This window comes from Zeugodacus cucurbitae, chromosome 2, assembly GCF_028554725.1.
Source record: "Zeugodacus cucurbitae isolate PBARC_wt_2022May chromosome 2, idZeuCucr1.2, whole genome shotgun sequence".
Lineage (NCBI taxonomy): Eukaryota > Metazoa > Arthropoda > Insecta > Diptera > Tephritidae > Zeugodacus > Zeugodacus cucurbitae.
The window spans coordinates 23,123,169-23,144,419 of record NC_071667.1 but is presented as its reverse complement, the minus strand read 5'-3'; the positions used below and the strand labels follow the sequence as shown (position 1 = coordinate 23,144,419).

At 34.3% G+C, this 21,251-nt stretch overlaps 3 protein-coding genes and 1 long non-coding RNA gene across 4 annotated transcripts in view; 2 read left to right on the top strand and 2 right to left on the bottom strand.

Annotated features, from left to right (window-relative positions):
* The window catches only part of LOC105216682 (protein sarah), a 54,893-nt gene extending 52,684 nt beyond the window's left edge, over window positions 1-2,209 (bottom strand). The window contains exon 1 of the mRNA XM_011191298.3: window positions 2,069-2,209. The gene's annotated coding sequence lies outside the window, so the exon portion shown is untranslated. The remainder of the gene's footprint in view (window positions 1-2,068) is intronic.
* On the top strand, window positions 1,534-2,790 carry LOC128919945 (uncharacterized). Its single transcript, XR_008470054.1, has 3 exons — window positions 1,534-1,674; window positions 1,787-2,512; window positions 2,647-2,790. It is a non-coding gene; the product is annotated as an uncharacterized LOC128919945 (long non-coding RNA).
* A 160-nt stretch (window positions 2,791-2,950) lies between these two features.
* LOC105216680 (histone deacetylase complex subunit SAP18) lies at window positions 2,951-5,168 on the top strand. Its single transcript, XM_011191295.3, has 2 exons — window positions 2,951-3,157; window positions 3,242-5,168. The coding sequence occupies exons 1-2, from the start codon at window positions 3,092-3,094 to the stop codon at window positions 3,623-3,625; spliced, it is 450 nt and encodes a 149-aa protein (XP_011189597.1). The 5' UTR covers window positions 2,951-3,091; the 3' UTR covers window positions 3,626-5,168.
* On the bottom strand, window positions 3,862-20,590 carry LOC105216681 (probable serine/threonine-protein kinase samkC). Its single transcript, XM_011191297.3, has 3 exons — window positions 20,142-20,590; window positions 4,233-5,167; window positions 3,862-4,175 (listed from the first exon to the last, which is right to left on the bottom strand). Exons 1-3 carry the CDS (start codon window positions 20,160-20,162, stop codon window positions 3,950-3,952), a joined length of 1,182 nt encoding a protein of 393 aa, XP_011189599.1. The 5' UTR covers window positions 20,163-20,590; the 3' UTR covers window positions 3,862-3,949.
* Between the last annotated feature and the right edge of the window lie 661 nt (window positions 20,591-21,251).

Genomic DNA, 21,251 nt, shown 5'->3' with positions numbered 1-21,251 from the left:
TCATTTTCGAAAGCAACCTTCCTATGGTGCCAAGAAATAAGTGTGCCAAGTTTCATCAAGATATCTTAATTTTTACTCAAGTTACAGCTTGCACAGACGGACGGACAGGACGGATTTGAACTCCACTCTTCACCCTGATCACTTTGGTATATATAACCCTATATCTAACTCGTTTAGTTTTTAGTGTTACAAACAACCGTTATGTGAACAAAACTATAATACTCTCTTTAGCAACATTTGTTGAAATATTCGTGGAAGGCCAGAAAAAGATTAGAAAGTGAGTAAATATGGAAAAATTGCGAGGAATATAATAATAAGAGAATTTTATTCGAGTTGACAAGAAAAATATAAAAAGAGAAAACAAAAAAATAATATTTTGAAGGTTATCATTGTTGCTTTGTTAAAATATTTTTGTTATTGTTCAATTGTATAAGGTTGTGTCGATAGCCCAAAACAATTTGTAACTAATAAGGAAAGGCTAAGGTCGGGTCCAACCGAATATTTCATACTCTCGCAATTTATTGATGTAATTTTATTAAGATAACACACAATTTTACCTATATGTTCGACATAAAGTCCAATAGAAAATCATCATATATAGTATATGAGGGCTGATGTAATTCCAGAACCAATTTCACTCATTTTCACCACCAAGGTTAACGGGAATAGGGGCAACTTGGCACCTGTTAGTAGGCAAACATACGGCAATTGCAAATGAACGAAACACCAGTAGGCAAATTCGTCAAAAATAGCGCTATAACGAAGATTTTCCAAATATTCAAGAAGTCGCTGGAGTACTGCACAGGACTTTAAAAGATCTTGATTGTCGATAAACGTTTGTGGTGGAGCCAGGATTCTGTTAATAGGTGATTTACGCCAGACTCTTCCAATTACTGACGGGCTAATCGCATGCCTAAATTAAAAACTAACATGTGAGTGTTTTTGCAACAATATCAAAATGCGATTGTAGAAGCAGTTGGAAATGGTAGGGTCGCAGTTGACACCTCGATGGATTAATAGCATTTCCAACAGATTTCTGTTACTTCATTGACTTGAAAGAGAAGTTTTCCTGACATGAAACCTCAATATGATAACCATAAATGACTGATTGAATGACCTATATTGGTGGTAAAAAAACAAAGATATCGATGATCTTAATGCGACAATTTAGAATTTCGGTCCAAGAGAGTTGACACAGCTACAAACCAGGATGACGTAGTCAATTATCCCAAACTATTTAAAATTGCCTGTACTATCACCACTCACTTTGCAATTAAAAGTAGTGTGAGTTGTCATCATGCTGCGTTACATAAATCAACCTCGAGTAATTAATATCCTCGCCGAAGCCAAGATTGGACCAACTTAATTTAATGTATACCTTAGCCACAAAAAGGTGTGACCGGGTCTTCTAGTTAATTATAAATTTATCTGGCCATAAATAAGTAAAAGAACGCAAACTTTATGACTAACAAAGCTTTGCAAAACCCACGCCAGTGGGACTATCATATTGTTTTTTTTTTTTTTGTCAAAAGCAAAACGGAAAAAATTAGTTGTATTTAGGAAGAATTTAAGGCAGTCTGCGAGTCATCAGAATTATTGAATAGCGAAATGACAACTACCGAATTACACTCAAACGTAAACATTACTTAAATAATTTACGGAAATATCAGTGAGGTAAATTGTAAAGTCTAATTAGAATAAAGGAATAATAAGAAATTCCAATTAGACTACAGAAGTTTCGATATTCACCTCTTAAATTTTATTAATTTAATTTTTTGCTTTGTAGTTGCAAACACAGGTGAACACATAAACAAATAAGGTGATGCCTAAAAAGATACACATAACGGCAAAAGTAGAATCTCAAGATAAACACATACGTCTACATGCATAAATATAGAAATGTACACATATTTCAAACAGATATTCGAATGACGATTTCAATTGCATAATATGTAGTATCTTCTTGGTGTACTGCTAAATTTTAATTATTCACTTCAGTATTGATTTGCAGTGATCCAAACGAATTTAAAAGTTACGCCGATTTATATGTGTGAATGCAAAAACTCACCCAAAAATCAGCTGAAGCCGGAACCTTGATATCAGCACTTAATTAAACAGTGTTAAATTTAGGAAATTGAAAGAGATATATGTAGGGTAGCTCCCACTAATAGAATGCAAATGGTAATATTGTGTATTTATTCCTTAGTTTTCTATTTGCTTTGAGAATATTCGTGTTCTTTCCGATACACTTTTCACTTTAGATATACTTTGGTATTGTTAACTACTTCAGCAATCAATTAAAATCATAATGCTCTCAACTTCAACTTTTGCACTTTCTTCACATTAATATAACACTTGCTTTGCGCTGGAGATATTCTGAAATTTCTACACTTCACTTTTAGGAGTCCGTAAAAATGTGCAGCTGACACCGACGACCGAATAATTTGTGTTTGCAAAATGCTGAAAATTCCAAACAATTGCCAGCTGCGTTGCCAACTATACCACCAAAACTGTAAGTATAGCAATTGTGGGGATGAAAGTCATTATCAAAACGGACAGTCAATAAAAGAGAGAAACTAGATCCACATTCACATTTAGCACTATTTTAATAAATTTAATTCAAAATATTTTTAATTTTTTATTTAGGTAATTCGATACTTGATTTGCATTTAGGACATACTAATGAAAATCTGAACATTTTAAATCCATATTGAGGCATTTTTCTTTAAAAAAAAATGGTACATTTAAATATTTTTGTTGACCTATCTTGTCTTAACATGTGTATTTTTAGACGCATTTCTATTGTCTTCATAGATATATTGTTTCCCGTTATAATTAGATTTTTATCTATAAATGATAAAAAATATAAAAATTAAACTACCAAATGAACTTTTATTATTGCCGAATGCAACACTGCGTTGTACGTGAAGTTGGCTGCAATACTGCAGTTGTCAATTTTCATTTTGCTTATCGTGTTTGCTTCATTTTCTGTGTTCAGAATTTTTATTCGGTGTGCATAATTCAAACTGAATTTTAAGTAAAATATAACATAAAACTTTTTTATAAATTAAGTAATTTTAGTGAAAATATAATGGCTAACGTGGAATCAATGATCGTTGAAGAGAAGTCTCACATAAAACCCATTGATCGCGAAAAGGTTTGTAGTCGGCGCTCTTTCTCAGCGAACCAAATTGTTTACTACTATAGCTTTCCAAGATATTATAATTTTTATTTATTACAGACCTGCCCACTATTGCTACGGGTATTCTGCTCTACTGGTCGTCATCACTCCGTGTCTGAATACATGTATGGTAATGTGCCGAGCAATGAATTACAGATTTATACCTGGCAAGATGCTACGCTACATGAACTCACATCGCTGGTGCGCGATGTTAATCCTGATACGCGTAAAAAAGGAACATACTTCGACTTCGCAATAGTATTTCCAAATTTCCGGAATAATCACTACCAAATGCGTGAAATCGGTGTCACTTGTACTGGACAAAAGGGCGCAGACGATACCAAAACATTGGCACAAGCTAAATTCTGCATTGGTGACTTTCTAGATATTTCCATCACACCACCTAACCGCTTACCGCCCATACGCCGTCAAAGGCCGTATTAGTTAGCAGACAAAGTATGCTGCAAGCGTTACTACATTGCTAGCAAGATTTTACTTTTAAGGTATCTTTCATTAGCGTTATTTTCATTTCGATGAATTTGCCCGTTTAAGATTTTATATGAAAAAAGAATGTATACGCTCTTAATGAATGCGTACGATTTGAAAATTTGCTGTCAGACAAAAGGTATAAAGTCATTGGGATAATACAAAACAAAATCTAATAAAAACTCAATTAAAAATTATAGTTTATAATTAAAGTTGTAAATATTGATATTTTTGATAGCTTAAATATTAACATTTTATGTATATGTTATAAGTATTAGAAAGCTAATTCCTGTAGATGGAATTCGGCCGTCTGGATTTCTTCTTGCCAATCTGTGTCATGTCAATCTCAATACCATTCGGCAAAACAGCTGTATTTTGTTCGTAATTAATGAAACCATTTTGTTGAAGTTCTTCTTCCGTTTCACGTGTGTTGGGATCGCATTTGATGCCGGTCTCATAGTGGTACTCACGTTTGTTACCATCGGGATCAATGTAACCATATGTGCCCCTAGAAGCAAAATACAAAATATTATCGTCGTTTTAGACAAATATAGAAGGGACTCACTTCGTAATACAGTCTGTGCCTATGATTTCCTCCTTGAATGAGCCATCATCATTCTCATAACCCCAGGTAATGCTGCCATCATCATTCTCCTCACGCCATTTGCGTATTGTTTGAGCGACGGGACGTTGGCGACGTTGCTGTGGTTGCTCACGCTCCTCTTGTTGCACTTGATTGTATTCAATTGCCGGTCGTGCAGGTGCTGGACGTGGACGAGAACGTACAGGTGCTGGTGCCGGTTGTGGTGCGGATTGCGCTTCATACTGTGGGCGTTGTTCACGCAACTGTGGACGTGTGCGTATAACATTGACACGCTGTTGTGGCTGCTGTGGCGCCGGTGCTGGTGCAGGTGCACTCTGTTGTGGACGTTCCAAACCAAAACGTTGCGCACCAAAGCTACCAATGCCGTAGTCATTGAAGACGGGTCGATTGTTAGACGTTGTTGCTGCAACAGGTGCAGCGGGTGTGGGGCGTTCGGTGAAGCGCGTCGATGGCAAGGCAGGTTGCGGTGATGGCGCCAATATATGCTCATCCTCTTGCAACAATTGTGGCAATGAGGGTGTATCATGTATGGTATTCACTTCGCCATTGAGGAAAGCATTTGCTTGTTGTTGGAATTGTGCTTGTTGCGCCTGCACCAATTGTTGCTCGCGTAACAGTTGTGGCAAGAAGACATCGGGTTGTTCGTCTTCAGTTGACTCGGTTACAGGTTTGGGCTCCTCTTGTATGCGTGGCGCCACCGACGGTATGTAGGAGTTTTGTGCGCGCAAAGCGATTGGGCGGCGTACACGCACCAGCTTATCATTGCGGAATTGTGGCCTTCCGGCGACCACTTGTCCACCCACAGGTGCAGCACCAGGTATGCTTAATCTTGGCGGAAATGGCCCCTGCGCTTGTACAACCAGTAACAGCGATGTTAGGGCCAAACAGCTGGCGAACTAGAAAGTAAAAAGATAAATGAAATGAATTGTGCTTTATAAAAAAAAGATAAAGCTTTATAAAATAAAAGCAGATATTAAATGGTTTCACATTAAAGTTAAGTAATGGAAAGTTTAATTTAAAAACTTAATAAGTTAATTTGCGCTGCACCTTTCACATATGCACATGATTTAGTAGCGCTTCGCAGGTGTTAATGCGAAAATTGGCTGCAACGCGCAAGCGCTACCAACAATAATTGCGCAAAATTTACTTGTAAAAGCAGTTACTTGCAGTTAAATGTATAAGTATGTAGTAATAACTATCAGCAGCATGTATATAATTTCATATATTGCCTCTAATATTTTATTGCCGTTACACTCTAATAACGCAGCAATGCACTCGTTGCCACTGGCAAGCGATTCAATTCACACTTTTATTATGGCGCCCATGTAGCAAGTGCCTCTGTTCCTTTGACAAATTCGCCAAATGTCGAACTTCTCTAATTAGTTGCATTTAACTGTACGGCGTACACCATAAAAAGTGTCGCTAAAACCACTGACCTGCTCCAAAGCTTATGTAAGTATGTATATTGGCGGTATGACAGTGAAGTTATGCGCTGCACACGTAAAGCGGTCAAATAACTCATTAACTTTGTGGGTTACTACAAGTGCATGCGAGAGTGCATTTGTGCGTGTTGTTGTTGTGCACTTTTATTTCGTAATTTGTTTCGTTATATGTAGGTGTGAATGCAATATGCAATGCCGCTTGATTAACGATAAGAATGTACACAGGGAATATATACATACATATGTATAAGTATATATTCACAGGTAAAACCGTTCATTAATTTGTATTTAATGCAAGCTAGTTTACAGCTTAACGGTTATTTATGAGTAACAATTTGCTGTTCTATCAGGTATGACATGTTTCAAATTTAAAAGCAAATGTTAGAATATTTAATATTTATATACATATACAGTGGAGGCCATATTATAAGAAATTTAAAGAATAAAAATATTTCTACAAAAAAGTTAGTTAAATGTTAGTTTTGATAAAAAAAATTTATATAATTTTTTATCAAGAAAGCGTTATCGTTATTCCTTTGGAAGAATATTATTATTCATTATAAATTGTGGTTGGTTGAAGGGGAGTTGGGAAAAGTCGCTTGACCGCTCTAAGCCTTATTAAGCGCCAACTAACAATCATGATGAATAAATAAAAGAAGTATAAAATGAGGTTACGTTGTGATAAATAGGTTATTTCTTTGAAAATATTTGAATTTAATTTTTTTTTATTTAAACTTTTAACTAAAGCTCAAAATTTTAAATTAATTTCAATAAATCTATTCCCATCTATCTTAACAGTTACATTCATCAATCAATAATTATATATTTGTATATCATCAATCAAAATTCGACTCATGAAGTAACATTAGAAATATTACACTATTATACGGATATTTATATGCACACACACATACATCTGTCATACACCATGCAACTGCACGCCTTTAAAAGTTGAAAGAATTCTCCTGCTCCACCGCAAAAACTAATCCAGCGCACGGTATAAAGTATGAAACATTTAAAAAATCTTGTCTTATGCAACTATTTTTTTCTAGTTTGCGTAAAAATTCCTAAAATAGTTCAACGCCACACCAAAACAACAACAAGAACAACGGTAAGAGACAAGTGTCCACATACAAAGTCTCCAACTTTTCTTAACGACATAACTGGAACTGCTTATTCCAACCGGCTGGTTACTAAGTAATTAGCCTGGCTAAGCGACGACATAACGTAATGCTCTAAAATACATATTGACGCTAACAGCGGCTGCCGGATTCGTAAAGGTATGGCTATTGAGGATTAGTTTTATGCTTAAAAGAATGTGTGGTGCTTAAGTATAACTGTATGTGTCGCTAATGTCAATTATTTGCAAAGCTACTTGGCTGGGATTTTTTCTCAAATACACAACCACCTGAATGTCCAAGCGCCGCTCGCAGCAGCTGAAAAAGGGGCAGGCAGGCCGCGAGGCACAGCGTCAACTGCAGCTGTGTTGGTAGCTTGTTTTATTTCGTTTTTGTTGTTGTTGTTGTTGTTTAATAAATCCAGTATTTCATTAGTCAGCTCCATTTCTTGCAAGAGCCTTGTAGAAATCAAACAAGTTTTTACAAAACGAAAAAAAGAAATACAAAAAACAATAATAAATATTTGAAATATGTAACACCACAACGAACCGCAGCAAATCGAACGGCAATGAGTTTTATACGAATTAGAGCAACTCAGTGTTGTTGTAAATGCAAGTGGACTGCAAAATCATGCGAAATTCAAATGGTGAAAGAGTAAATAGCCGTATAGCAACAACAACAGCAACAGCAACACCAACATTTACAATTATTGTACATGTGTATAACAGTCCAGCTCGCTTTTGAACTCGCTTTGTGAAAAGGAATTTGCCATTGCATAATTCAGCGTATATTGGCCGCTTGTAGAAAATCAAAGTGAAGAAAATATGAAACCAAAAGTAGGAAAATCCGCGAATATTGGTCTATTAAATGGTTAGTGTTGATCGATTATTATTTTTCTTCTTCTCTATATTTTTTCAATTCTCATTTCTTATTTACTGCTTTTCTTTCATTTTCAATGTTTTTATAAATATTGCTCAGCTTTTCGTTTTCGTTATTATCTGGCATCTTGCATTGCACATTTGTTCGCGGAAATCAATTTCGCGGATGCGTCTGCGCGAATTCACTGTCTAGGACACGCATAGACTATACATTGTTGCTTTTATGTAATTACATTTCTTTTTGTGCGATTACTATCGATTTGATTTTTGGATCACTTTCGATTAGTTTTTCTTTTCAGTATTCCGGGTTTAGAGGGATCTAATATATTGGCGTATTCACTTCGTTGGGAAATCGTATGGATATTTTTTGTTATAACAATGGATGGTATGGATTAGAACAAGTAACTGGTATAAATGCAATAAACTGGTATAATGAAATCAAAATTTCTTCAATTCGTTAGACCACCGAGAATATCGAATAAAAGCAACTAGTATATATATAAAAAACTGATATAATAACACAGATGTCTTCAAACCGCTAGACTGTCCAGAGTAACAAATTAAACAAGCAAGTGGAATAATGATATAGAAGGTGAATTTAATTCGTTAGACCTTCGAGCATATCGAGTAGGATTAGCCACTTGTATAAATATAATAGAACAGAAATATCCTCATCCTTAGGAGAATTGATTTAAACCGTCGTCAACAAAAAAATCAAAAATTTAAGCCAAGAAATATGCTCCAGTTAGTCCTTTATTTATAATGTTCATGCGTACAAATATTTCTATACCAGACTGACCACCTAAACTCCTAAAGGCCAAATACCAGTTTACTTATTTTTGCCAAATTAAAGTTGTAATGCTTTTTATTGAAGTCTTTTTTGATTTTTTTTGGTATTTGTAAACACCGATTTCGAGTATTTTTGCTTTGCATTTGCGTTAGAGTTTTTATATACCACTGAATATTCATAAAAAACACGAAAGAAATAATCATAATAAAAGGAAACGGCCTAAAGGTGCAACGTTGCGTGGCACACGGCTTGTGCCACCGATCTGGTGTGCCTTGCACCAGCTTGGCAACAGCGAACCGGCTGTTATTGACACACATAAGCTACAAATAAGTGCACGAATGGATATCAGTATATACAAGTAATCCAATGAGAAGTACACCAGCACCAATTTTAAACCAGTTGCTTGTTGATTGTTCTTTCAAAAATAATTTATGTCAAATATTTTGAGTTTTGCCTGCTATGCTTTGCAGCATATTCGCCTTTAATTTGTGTATTTATTATACTCTCGCAACAAAAGTTGCTAAAGAGAGTATTATAGTTTTGTCCACACAACGGTTGTTTGTAAGGCCTAAAACTAAACGAGTTAGATATAGGGTTATATATATCAAAGTGATCAGGGTGACGAGTAAAGTTCAAATCCGGATGTCTGTCTGTCCGTCCGTCCTTCTGTCCGTCTGTCCGTCCGTGCATGCTGTAACTTGAGTACAAATTGAGATATATTAATGAAACTTGGAACACGTGTTCCTTGGCACCATAAGAAGGTTAAGTTCGAAGATGGGCGGGATCGGACCACTGCCACGCCCACAAAATGGCGATAACCAAAAACACATAAAGAGCTATAACTAAGCCATAAATAAAGTTATGAAAATAAAATTTGGAACATAGAATCACATTAAGGAGGGGCACATTTGAATGTATTTTTTTTGGAAAAGTGGGCGTGACCCCGCCCCCAAATATGTTTTTTGTATATATCTTGCAAACCAATAAAGCTATATAAACCAAACTTTCTGCAGTCGTTTCTTTTAGCCGTTTCCTTATACAGTCCAAAAATGAAAGAAATCGGATAATAACCACGCCCACCTCCCATACAAAGATTAGGTTGAAAATGACTAAAAGTGCGTTAACTCTCTAACGAGAAATGTCAGAAACACAACATTTCACAGAAATGATAGCAGAAGGAAGCTGCACTGAGATCTTTTTACAAAATGGAAAATGGGCGTGGCATCGCCCACTTATGGGTCAAAAACCATATCTCAGGAACTACTCGACAGATTTCAATGAAATTCGGTATATAATATTTTATTGACACCCTGATAACATGTGTGGAAAATGGATGAAATCGGTTCACAACCACGACTACTTTCTTTATAACTCAATTTTGAATTCCATTTGAATCCTTCACTTTATAATGTATACATTAGGAACCAATGATGATAGCGAAATAAAACTTTACACAAATACAGTACAGATCTCTGGCATCACTTGTGAAAAAATTGTCGAAAACGAACTATAACTTTTCAAGTTAGATATCGAACATGTTGAACTCAGCGCCTAAGGTTAAATTTTAACCGAAAATATGGGTAAATCTCTCAGCTAATTTAATGTAATTCAGAGGAAATTGTTTTCTTCCAATAGTGTGTCTCTATTCCAAAAATTATTAAAATCGGGTCACAACATCTCCTAGCTCCCATATACATAATTATAGTTTTTTCAAAAATATCATCCCCTAGCTCCCATATACCTAATTATAGGTTTTTCAAAAATTCGTTGGGCTTTAAATTAAATGAGCGTATAGTATTGGATATAGAGTACCTTGCTGGTGAAATTGAATGAAATCGGTTCAGGGATTACCTCAGCCCTCATATCTATATTGACAGTTTTCGGTATTCTATTAAACTTTATGCCGAATTTATGGGTAAATTTGTGCGTTATCTTAATAAAATTTCTTCAATAAATTGCGAGAGTATAAAATGTTCGGTTACACCCGAACTTAGCCTTTCTTTACTTGTTATTTTTGTTTTTGAATAAACTGGCAGTTTTTCTCAGGTTCTGCTCGTGTATTCATTCAACGCGCACGGCTCGGTCAGCCGGCAAGCTTTATGCGGAAATTAATTGCCCTGCTTTGTTATTTGTTTCTTATTGTTACCAACTTTGGATTTGCCAATACAGTTTCATATACTACACAGTTTCAAATAATTGTGAGTTAATAAATTCATGATTGATCTTTGATTTTCCGGATCTCAGCGCCGTGTTGATTTAATGAGTTATTATGCTTTGTTTTCTTTTGTTTTTGTTAATGATTATTTTACCGCTTTAATTGCATTGACTCTTTGCATTCAATATGCGGTTAATAATTATTAAGTCAGTACATTTTGTCTTAACAATTTGATTATCATACATAATGAGTCGAAAATATTTAACCTAACATTTGCGGAAAAGCATAATTTTTCAAATTATGTATTAGTAAATTAATTTTATGTACAAGTAAAATGCATTTCACCCATGAACTGAACCAAAAACCTGGTACATATTTCTATACAGAATGTATTTCCCATTACCTCTCTCTCTCACTCCCTAGTTCTCATAGTAACTCCCTCTGGCTCTCCTGTTTTTTATCTTTCTCACTTCCTTTCCTATTCACTGTTTTCTGAATGGTTAAGTTATTGAAGGCTGGTTGCAGTCAGCTCTCAGTTCTCAGTCAGATCTACAGTTTCTATAAAGCTAGTTTGGTAAAACTTCGAATTTCTTAATCAGAAAACCTTACGGAGTATTCAACAAATATACTCTCTTATTTCGTTCTTGCCTCCTTATAATTATTTTTATTCCCCACCTTATCCTTAATATCCGCGATAAGGCATACATGAGTAATCGTTTCAATAGTTATTCACAATGAACTTGTCTTTTCTTAAAATTATTTAAGTTCCTCGTTGCCTTAATTGCAATTTATTTGGCACTTCAGTTAAATCCTTGAACACTTCTTGTGAAATTAATTTTAAGAAAACTCATATTTATAAAAAGAAACTCTAAATGCAAACTACTAGGGACTATTCATGAGTGCACAGATATTATTTATACTAAAAATCTGAAATATCATCATATAAACGAGCACAATGTAAGTGCCCTACAGCTCTTTCGATTGAATTCATTGCAATGTCGGTTCTTCACCATCTTCGTTCAACTAGAACTATCTTTAAGCAATATTTTGCAATATTTATATTTCAATATGCAAATTTTAAGAAAATGAATGACATACCCTACAGGAAATTGAAAACTCGCCTGGCAAAGGTTTACTTCTGAACTATGAAGACTCTTTTGAACCATAATTAATTCATGAAAGCTTAAAGTATTTTGTTTTTTATGCTTAGATTTATGTTTAGAATAAAAGCATCTAAATTATTCTATAGCAGTTACATAAAAGCTCATAAAAAACGCGAATGAAAAAAACTAAAGGAACTTCGAGAGATATATAAACTTCCCTGACTTGCCATAAATCTTAACTCCAATAAAAAGTAATATCACTATTAAGAATATTTCACATTTCTACTCCTAAAATATTTTCAATTGTAAACTTTCTTTGATAAATTTTCTAACCTATACAGTTTGTCTAGTTAAAATTAGAACAGTTGGCAAGCTTGTACCTTTACGGAATGTAAACTGTGCGAAATTTGACTTCTATCGCCAATTCAAGAGTTCGAGTTATGTAGAACTTCGAGATATTGAAATTCAAGTTATGGAAGTTGAACTGTATTCAACTGTATCCTTGTGTCACGCTACTGCTAGTCTACGGTCTATGGTCAACGCTACTTCTTGTCTATGGAGAACTTGAATACGAACTTAAAGTGATACTAAGTGTGCTAGAATGCTAGTTGAGAACAGTTACATTTCCCTGCTGGGCACTTATTCATACCACAGGTGGTTGTGTGTTCGATTGCACGTATGCGTGCCACAGATTTCTTAAAGCGAGTATTTATCGATAGTTAAAGCCATGGCAATTGCTGTCATATTTAGTGCTTTTGTTGGTGGTCATTGATGTTGTTGTTTTGAATTTTTGCTCCATAACCGGCTACACATGCAGTTGGCCTTGGGCGTAGCTGCTGACTGCGACTTTTCTTTAATTTTTTTCGTACTTGCTACACATATTTTACATACCGACTCTTGTACATATATATATGCATATATGTTCGCTTGTAGAAACGATCTTATAGTTTTCACACGGTTTCTTAACTCATTCACTCCTTCAATCACAAACAATTCGTTGCCGCCTTCACGGTTGGCAATTACTACATACATATATATGTACTTGTATGTGTGTGAGTATATGTATGTAAATATCTATAAGAGCACTACTAGTATTATTACAATCTCACTGAATCACTCACTGACTAATAGCCGTTACATTATCGATGGCCAGCGCAAAATCAGTTTGTGCAGCGAATTGCCGATTGGTTTGCCATACACCAGCCGCCCTACAATTAGACACGATGAATGACTAATTAAATGACTTAGTGACTTACCCAGGTGGGTCTCAGGAAACTAGTTGCTAGAGATCACTTATATGTACATATGTATGTTTTAATGGAATCGCACTTAAAAAACCACTTTTATTGCTATGTGCTTGTAATACATATGTACATATGTATATTATGTGTGTTTGTATGCCTCTCTGTTGTCTTGCGCTTAAAAGTCATAACATATTTTGTAGCAAAATCAAGTCAACTCACGCCCATTGAGGTCGTTTATTATGCGCATAGCTTAGTGCGCTTACAATACAAACAAACAAACATACAGACGCATGACATATTTAAACCGTCGCACATTATTTGCTGCGAGTACAATTTTTGCATTGTCTACTCGCAATAAAAGTGAAAAAACCGCCGACAGCATATGACCTAATGTGAGTATTATTTGCTATTCGAAGCTCTGAGTCGCAATTTTCAACAATTGCATTTCGGATTCTTCAACTCGCTTGCATATGCTTAAACTCTTATTGGCTGCCTTTTTCAATGCAGTTGCGCATGCGCAGAATGCGTAGGCAAAAAATGCCTGCCGCCTGCATTTTTATTAAAGCATATCGTTACATCTGTGTTGTCAAACACTTTTTGGTACATTAGTTTTTACAGTTATAAATATGTATGTATGTATGTACAAAAAATTACACTGTTGATTAAACTGACGGTTCAAGCTTTACAATAGCAGACCTCACTTATTAAACAGTATAAAAAGTTTTAAAAACAAATGCTGAAATTATTTAAATTTAATCTTACTTAGTACCCACAAGTTATTTAATTGATTCAATTGGATTCAGATAGCTACTTAAGTAAGTCAATTAGATGTTTTTTACAAATTAGTTTAAAATATAATTTTGAAGTTACTGAAATCAATAATCCACATTCAACTTCGAATTATTCTTAAGTAATTTTCCATAAATTGATGGGCAATTAAGTACTAACTAATTAATTGCATGCTAGTATTATAAATCGATATACAATTAATTGACAATTTAGGTGCGTATATGAACAGATAGTTATAATGAAACGGTTAATTTCTTAATAAAGGCGTTCATAGCCAACGAAATAAACATCAAAGTATATTAATGTTGAGAACTTTATAAGAAGAAATCTGCTTTATATATTATAGCATCGATTAGTTGGCACATTTTACTGACCTTTGACCTGTGTTAGGTTAGGTTATAGATTTTAATTTACATATTTCGTTTTTTCTTTTGAGAATTCATAATATATTTGGTAGTTTGCGAAATGATTGTTGTTTTATTCTAAAAATTGTTGAGAGCAAAAAATGTTAAGATGTTTTTTAATAATTATTAAATTTATAATTATTAACATATTAATATCTGAGATTTTAAATTTTACTTTGAATACCGTTGAGAAACTTGCGCTCCGAATAAATTTCCTCCCTTTAACTTTTTATAAGCTCATGGCATCAAGTGTGGTCTACAATTTTCTACATTCCTTTCGCTTTCTGTACCATTTACTTACATGCTATATATTTATGTCAGCGCAATGGTTATGCAATGTGAACGCCCAATTTGAATAGTCATTACACACACTACGCGCATGCGCTACTCACCAGCTTACTAATGTACTTGTACTACTACTACGCGCTAGCCGCCTGGCGTGCTTGTTGCAAACTCGTTATAGTTTAAGATCTGAGTAGATTAACGTCATAAATTGTATGCCACATAAAAGTGAACACATAGAGAATATAAAAAAGAGCACGTACTCCTAAGTTACATATGATTTTTTTAGTATGTCTATATGTGTCTACAGAGTAGTATGTACCCTAAACGATAGCCGACCAAAGCTGGCGGCAAGCTTGAATGCATTTTTAGGTTAGTAAGTGCATAAAATTGGTACAACAACACTGTTTATTTTTTGTTGTTGTTAAATTATTACTTGTTTTGCTACAGTTTTCATTCAGCCCATTGTTTTGTTGGCACTTGTTTATTGCCGCCATTCTTGAAGGTTATTTACCTCGCATAACTTGCGTTGCCTCGCTGGCTGCTGAGTAGCTGCTTACCTCTAAGGTCTTACCTTGAGGCTTTCCTCTTGTTGTTTATCCGCATTTGTGTGGCCTCTTCGGAGGCTGTGCAGAAATGTCGATTTTTAAGTGAGTTTTGCTGTGTCGCCAAACACTGTCAGCCAATAAAAACAAATTAGCAAGGCCTAATAAACAACAGCAACAAACAAAAATGCATGACTATTAAATTTGCGTTATTATCTAATATTAAATTTTTTTCTTAAAAAATTGTTTTACGATTTTGCGACATCAGCTTAAGGAATGCGGCGATTGTTGCATGCAAAAATTGCATATTTTACACACACACACATTTGCGCCGTAGCCAACTATTTTTGATTGATTGATCACAAACTTCGATCAGCGCCGATATTACATAGCGGTTAACTGTCATTTGTCTTGTTGCATATTAATAAAAGATACGCTGTGCTAAAGATTTAGTATTTGCCTGTGATTTATCAACTTTTGACATTAAAATTTTTTTATCGCATGCGATAATATTTAATCCACTGTCATAGCAGATATTTGTCATATTACTCGCTATTATTGCTTCATTGCAAATACCGCATTTTAGCACGTTTTGGTTAGGCTTGTTGAGCCCCTAACTGGCTCGCCATTTGTGCTGCCAACTGTTTTAATTAATACATAATCTGTTTAGTGCCTATTACTGACACTTTACGCTATGAAATCTCAATCGTTGCATTAAATGCTCATAAATAGACCTCATAGAATTGCTTTATGCCTCAATTAGCTGCCTAAATTTGAAATGGATTGTAGCTCTTTATGTGTAGCATTAAATGTAGTGAAAGGCTGTAATGAAATAACGGTAAATCAGTTACAGTTTGGCTACTAAAAGCGGCTTAAAAATGTGGTAAAGTGCACAACTGTACGAAATAAATGCATTTTAAGGAAAATATTTATGTATTTCCAACACTCCACTAGCGTATCGATAGTCGATAAATGCCACATTATCATTATCGAAATTGTCGACAACTGTCGGTAATCAAATCAAATAAAATTGTTGATACATGTGTTAAAATTGGGCAAGCAAAATTTTTAATTTCGATAACTTTAGAAAAATATCGATAAATTCGTTGTGAACAATAAACTATCGAGAGTAAAGTAAAATAAATTTGACAAAAGCTGAGTTTAAATTGATTAAATACATTAGCAGTGTTGATAGCATCGTAAAAATGTCGATAAATTCGATGAGGAGCATAAATTATCGATCATAAAATAAAATCGATAAACATATCGATAGCTTCGTTTAAATATATGACTGAAAATCTCTAACTTATATTTGAACTAACAGCAACCGATGCTAAAAAAGCGATATAATTCTTGGGCTAATAATAATTGTGGACATATTGATAACTGAAGTAAATTTTTTGCTGTCTTCGTTCGAAGAAATGTCATAAAGACATAGTTTAAAGTAAAGCTGAATAATCCTTGTTATTGAATCGCGGTTCTATCTTTGTACATTTGCATATACCTATTTGCCAGTTACTTTATACCAGTTGTTTGTTCGATTTGCCAATCTCCAAGGATTATTGAATGTAATAGAGTTAATATTAAATTTTTTCAGAAATCTACTTTTCTTCCTTTATCTAATGACAGCTTAAGCACTATAGTTTTTGCTTTTCATCAAAATAGCTGCACTTGCCCTTAATGAGACAACTTATAACCTCCAAAAATGAGTTAACACAGTTTAATTTCGTCTACGATGCAACATAAAGCGCATTCATATACTCTGCACACACATGTGTGATTTTTATTTAAATATTGAAGCACTTTACCATGAATTAGCAATATTTTCTAATTAATTGCTCCGCATATGCGCACATAAAGTGTAACAAAAATTGTAAACAACTTTCGGTTGACCTTCAAAAATTGACAATACTAAAGTAATTTGGCGAAAGGCCGGCGGCTTTTTGTATTAAAAAAAAAAACAAATATATGAAAAGGTTTTTGTATTTCTCTTGGCTGCTAAACACAAACTGCTACCATAAATCATAACAAAAAAATTAATTTTTTCTTTGCCCACATTCCTTGATTTATTGAGTTCGCAGACCCACCCAAAAGATTTTAAAGCTCATTGGTTAAAACCTAATTTAATTTTACGCTGATTTAAGCACTGACATTTTACTATCATTAAAACACCGAATTGTTATGGATTTATATTTTAACTGTTGTTTGGAGGCGTGAAATTGTTCGCGGTACTACTAAGTGCTACGTGCAACAGTAATTGAAATTGGCGGTAAAAAAAAAAATAATTAAATAATCAGTTTAATTTTTTTTCCAACAATTCTTCTCATCCGAAAATCAAACTTGAAAGGTGTGACCAATTGCCATTAGTTTGCGAAATAATAAATTCAAGCAGTTTGCCATAACTCATTCCAGCTGAGGCCAATGCAGGTGAAATAATTATGCAATTTAGCGATTGTCAATCAACAAAGTAATAGTGGCGATTAGCCAACTATTGCTGTTATAAACATATGTTTGTATGTACATATGTAGATGAAGTGAATCGCTTGATGATAAATTTTTGCAAATTTTTTTTTTCGCCCGTTTGCATAATTGCTGCGCTTATTTTCTTACTTCGCTCTGGTTGCATATCTTTCCTCATGCATTTACAACTTTTTATAAAGTAATTTTTACAGTCATATATATGGTACATATGCAAGATGATGTCATTAAAATGCAGTAAAAATAGTTTAATAGAGTCAGTTAAAGCATAACAGTGCTGGGCGTGTTAATAAGACACTTGGCTTAAACATCAACAATTACTAAAAGGGGATTTATCAGACAAATGAATATAAGTTTATAAAATTATAAAGCGGTTTAAAAATATTATATATAATATAATTATTTTTGTATTTTTACAGACAGCAGTCCATACTTTCCATAAATGCAACTCTTATATATGTATTTCGACAAGAAAGCTTGACTTGAAAGCTTGAATTGACATAAAATTTTGCTTAAAAAACAGTGTGAGGTCTCAAAGTAGTGAAAAAGCATTTTTTGTCGACCAAAGCATTATACCATTAACCAGCGTAAGATGTTTCAAAGACTTCTGCTTTATCTTCAAAATCAAATTGTGAGGTTAGTTCCTTTTGACGATCAGATCCCAGAAGTAATAGTTGAAGCATCCAATAATCATTTTTATGGGAATTATTTCATTCTCATGAAGCAAAATGTTTCCGAAATTGGTTGCAATCTATGCAAAGGTCTACTGATGATTAGGGAAAACTTTTACCTACATATATCTATTTCTTCATATTTAATTCAGAAATATAATAACTGCTCAGTGCTAGAATTCCTCCATAACCTTAGGCTCGAAAACACCGTTTTTAATTTGCTCAAAATACGAACACTTCCATTGTCTGGATAATATGTAGTAGGGAATATCTCAGGACGAAGGTTTTAATAGATATACTCCCCCTAGTCAGATCTTGAACTTAATCTTTTTACTTTTTGATAAAGCTCTGCATTACGGAAACGCTAATAATGTATCAAAAGAACATACTAATATCGGGAACATGGGCCGAATATAGTGGACGTTGGTTGCAATGACTGATCTACACTATCATTTGGGGACTTCATAGTATCTGAAATTATGTATATTGGAACCCGTTGCAACCAAACTAAAAGTTGGACTAAATATTACCCTTGCCAAGTGTAGTACAGCACTCAAGGGAAATACATTTACAGACACCTTTACATAGTTACCACTTGGTATAGTCCGGTCATCTATCGATTGCAGGAAATAAGGCTGTGATGAAGTGATCTTTTTTTGATTTACGGAAACATTTTATGTATTATGTTTTGTGTTTGGAGCCACGTACCCTATTAGGGAATAAGTATAGGAAAATCGTAAAATTGAGCCTAAACCAAAAGACTACAGACAGGAGTGTAATCATGAAAAACATGATAATGAATTTTCCTATAATTTTTAAGTATTTATTTAATAAGGTACTATTATAGGCTGTATAAACAAGGCCAGATCAAGGCTTTCTCATATTTTTTCATATTTCCGCGGAGAGATAAAGAAAGTGGAAAATTTATGGAAAGAAGAAGGAGTATGAGAGAACTAAGGGAAGATATGTTGCTGTAATCAAAGAAGGAAAGCCGTAAGCTGAAGGAACCATAAGCAGTTGGAATGGATTTCGAATTATAAGTGGCTAACGATTTTTCCAAAATACCATAGACTTCCTAAAGACCTTTGTGAGATTTTAGAAGTATTGAACGATAGGGTATTTTTTATTATGAATACAAGTGAAGATTAAGGAATTAGAAGTACTATTGAAGCTGAATAAATTGTTTTTAGTTCTATGTTGAACCTTGAATATGCGAATTAATGACTGTGTAATCAAAGATAAAAATATCAAGTTACTAAAACATATCAGTTTTTAAACATACCATGAGATATACATATACTATGTATATGCATATAACGACTGAGTACTAAACATCACATTTTAATCGGAAAATTCATTAAAAAAGAATTATGCAAATAAATTTTCACGATATGGCACATGTTTTACACAACTCCCCAAAAAATAATTATGTCATAAAAATCTTGAGCTGAAATTTAGCTATTCAGGTTAGTTGCACTCGAAATGACTTATAAAGCAGACTTAAGTCGTTAATAGCATTAGCGGCAACTATAAAAATATGTATAAACTGTTTTATGTAGATAAGTAACAACTGAATTATGTACGAAAAACAATGCGAGCAACAAACAACAGCGAAAATGAGCTCATAAAATCGGTAAAAACACCCACCGGGCATTACGATTATGTGGCAGTCGGTTCACCAAATGACAATAAGCTGGACTGTAAGCCTTTTGCACTGTCAGTCAAACGCCTATAACTAACTGTAAAATCTGGTATGATTGCGACACGACGTGCGTTGTGGTTTAAAAGCAACAGCAACAATAAAAAAAAAATTATATCAGAGAAATATAAAAATACAAAAAAAATTAAAAATAAAAAGGTTCAAATAAATAAATGTTTTTTTTTTTTGTTGTGGCCCGCTTAACGGCCTAAAAATGTTGCAAAATCACTGCTTTTATGGTTACACGTAATGCAATAACGAAAACAACTTACCACAAAATGTTGCACTTGCATATTTGCACGCGCGCCAAGTATAAATCCAAATCCGCTTTGGGTTATTTACAATAATTTATTGTGGTTGTTTGCGGTTTGAGACGCGCGTAACTGTTTATTGTTTTTTTTTATTATACGTTTATCGGTCTTCAAAGTAAGCACTTCCGGTTCTAATGCGCAGGCGCACCAACACTAGTAATTGGCAACACACGCTCACACACACAGTAATGAGTTTTTTATTTAGTCACTTGCTTTGTCTTTCACCTCTTTCTTTAGCTCAACAAATTTTTTAAACAGTTTCTTTGCGGCTGGGCGTTAACTAACGGGCTGGTGCTGTTGATAACCGTTTCGTTGAAACTCGCTTGTCAAATGCTTTACGCCACACGCTTCCATTTCGTTTTTATACCGAATGCTAGACTTGTGGCTTGTTGTGCCGCTGTGCAAAAACAACAATTGTAACGGCTGTAATGCAGCGCGGAAGGAGAAACAATCAAATCAGCAGCTGTTGTTGGCGCACCAGCACAACAACAGAAGATAATACAAATATATATATTTAAATTGCTGCTTGGAAGTGAGCTTTTTCTACGCCTGTGACTGGAAGAAAAAAGCTCAGCTTTTGAAGCGTGTGCATGTGTGCAGGAAATGCATTGTGCGCTTCCGCTGGAAGTGCAGCAACTTTTTGAAGTTAAAAACTAAATAATTTTATTAAAAAATATTTTTAAAAAATATTATATTATTTAAGCATCTTTCGAAGCTTTTGAAAGTAATACTTCGGCGCGCGGCTGTGATAATGACGCTTAATAAAAACAGTTTATTGAACTGAGCAGCGCTTGCTCGCATTACAAATTCCGTTAAGCATTCGCACGTCTACCGAAAGTATCACAACGAAATTGTACAGTTAATTGCAGGGTGGCATTTGTTTTCGTCAATGAGCGTAATAAATTTCGTTTGTGCTTTGCATCGCAAATTTCGCCGCTAAGCTTTTTTGAATATGTGTATACAACTGTTTGTTTGTTTTTGTTGCATGCGAAAAAAACATTTTATTTGTCTTTACGAATTCGGTCAAATCTTTTATAACTTTTCGCCACTCACGAGCCTTTTTCTTCTGCA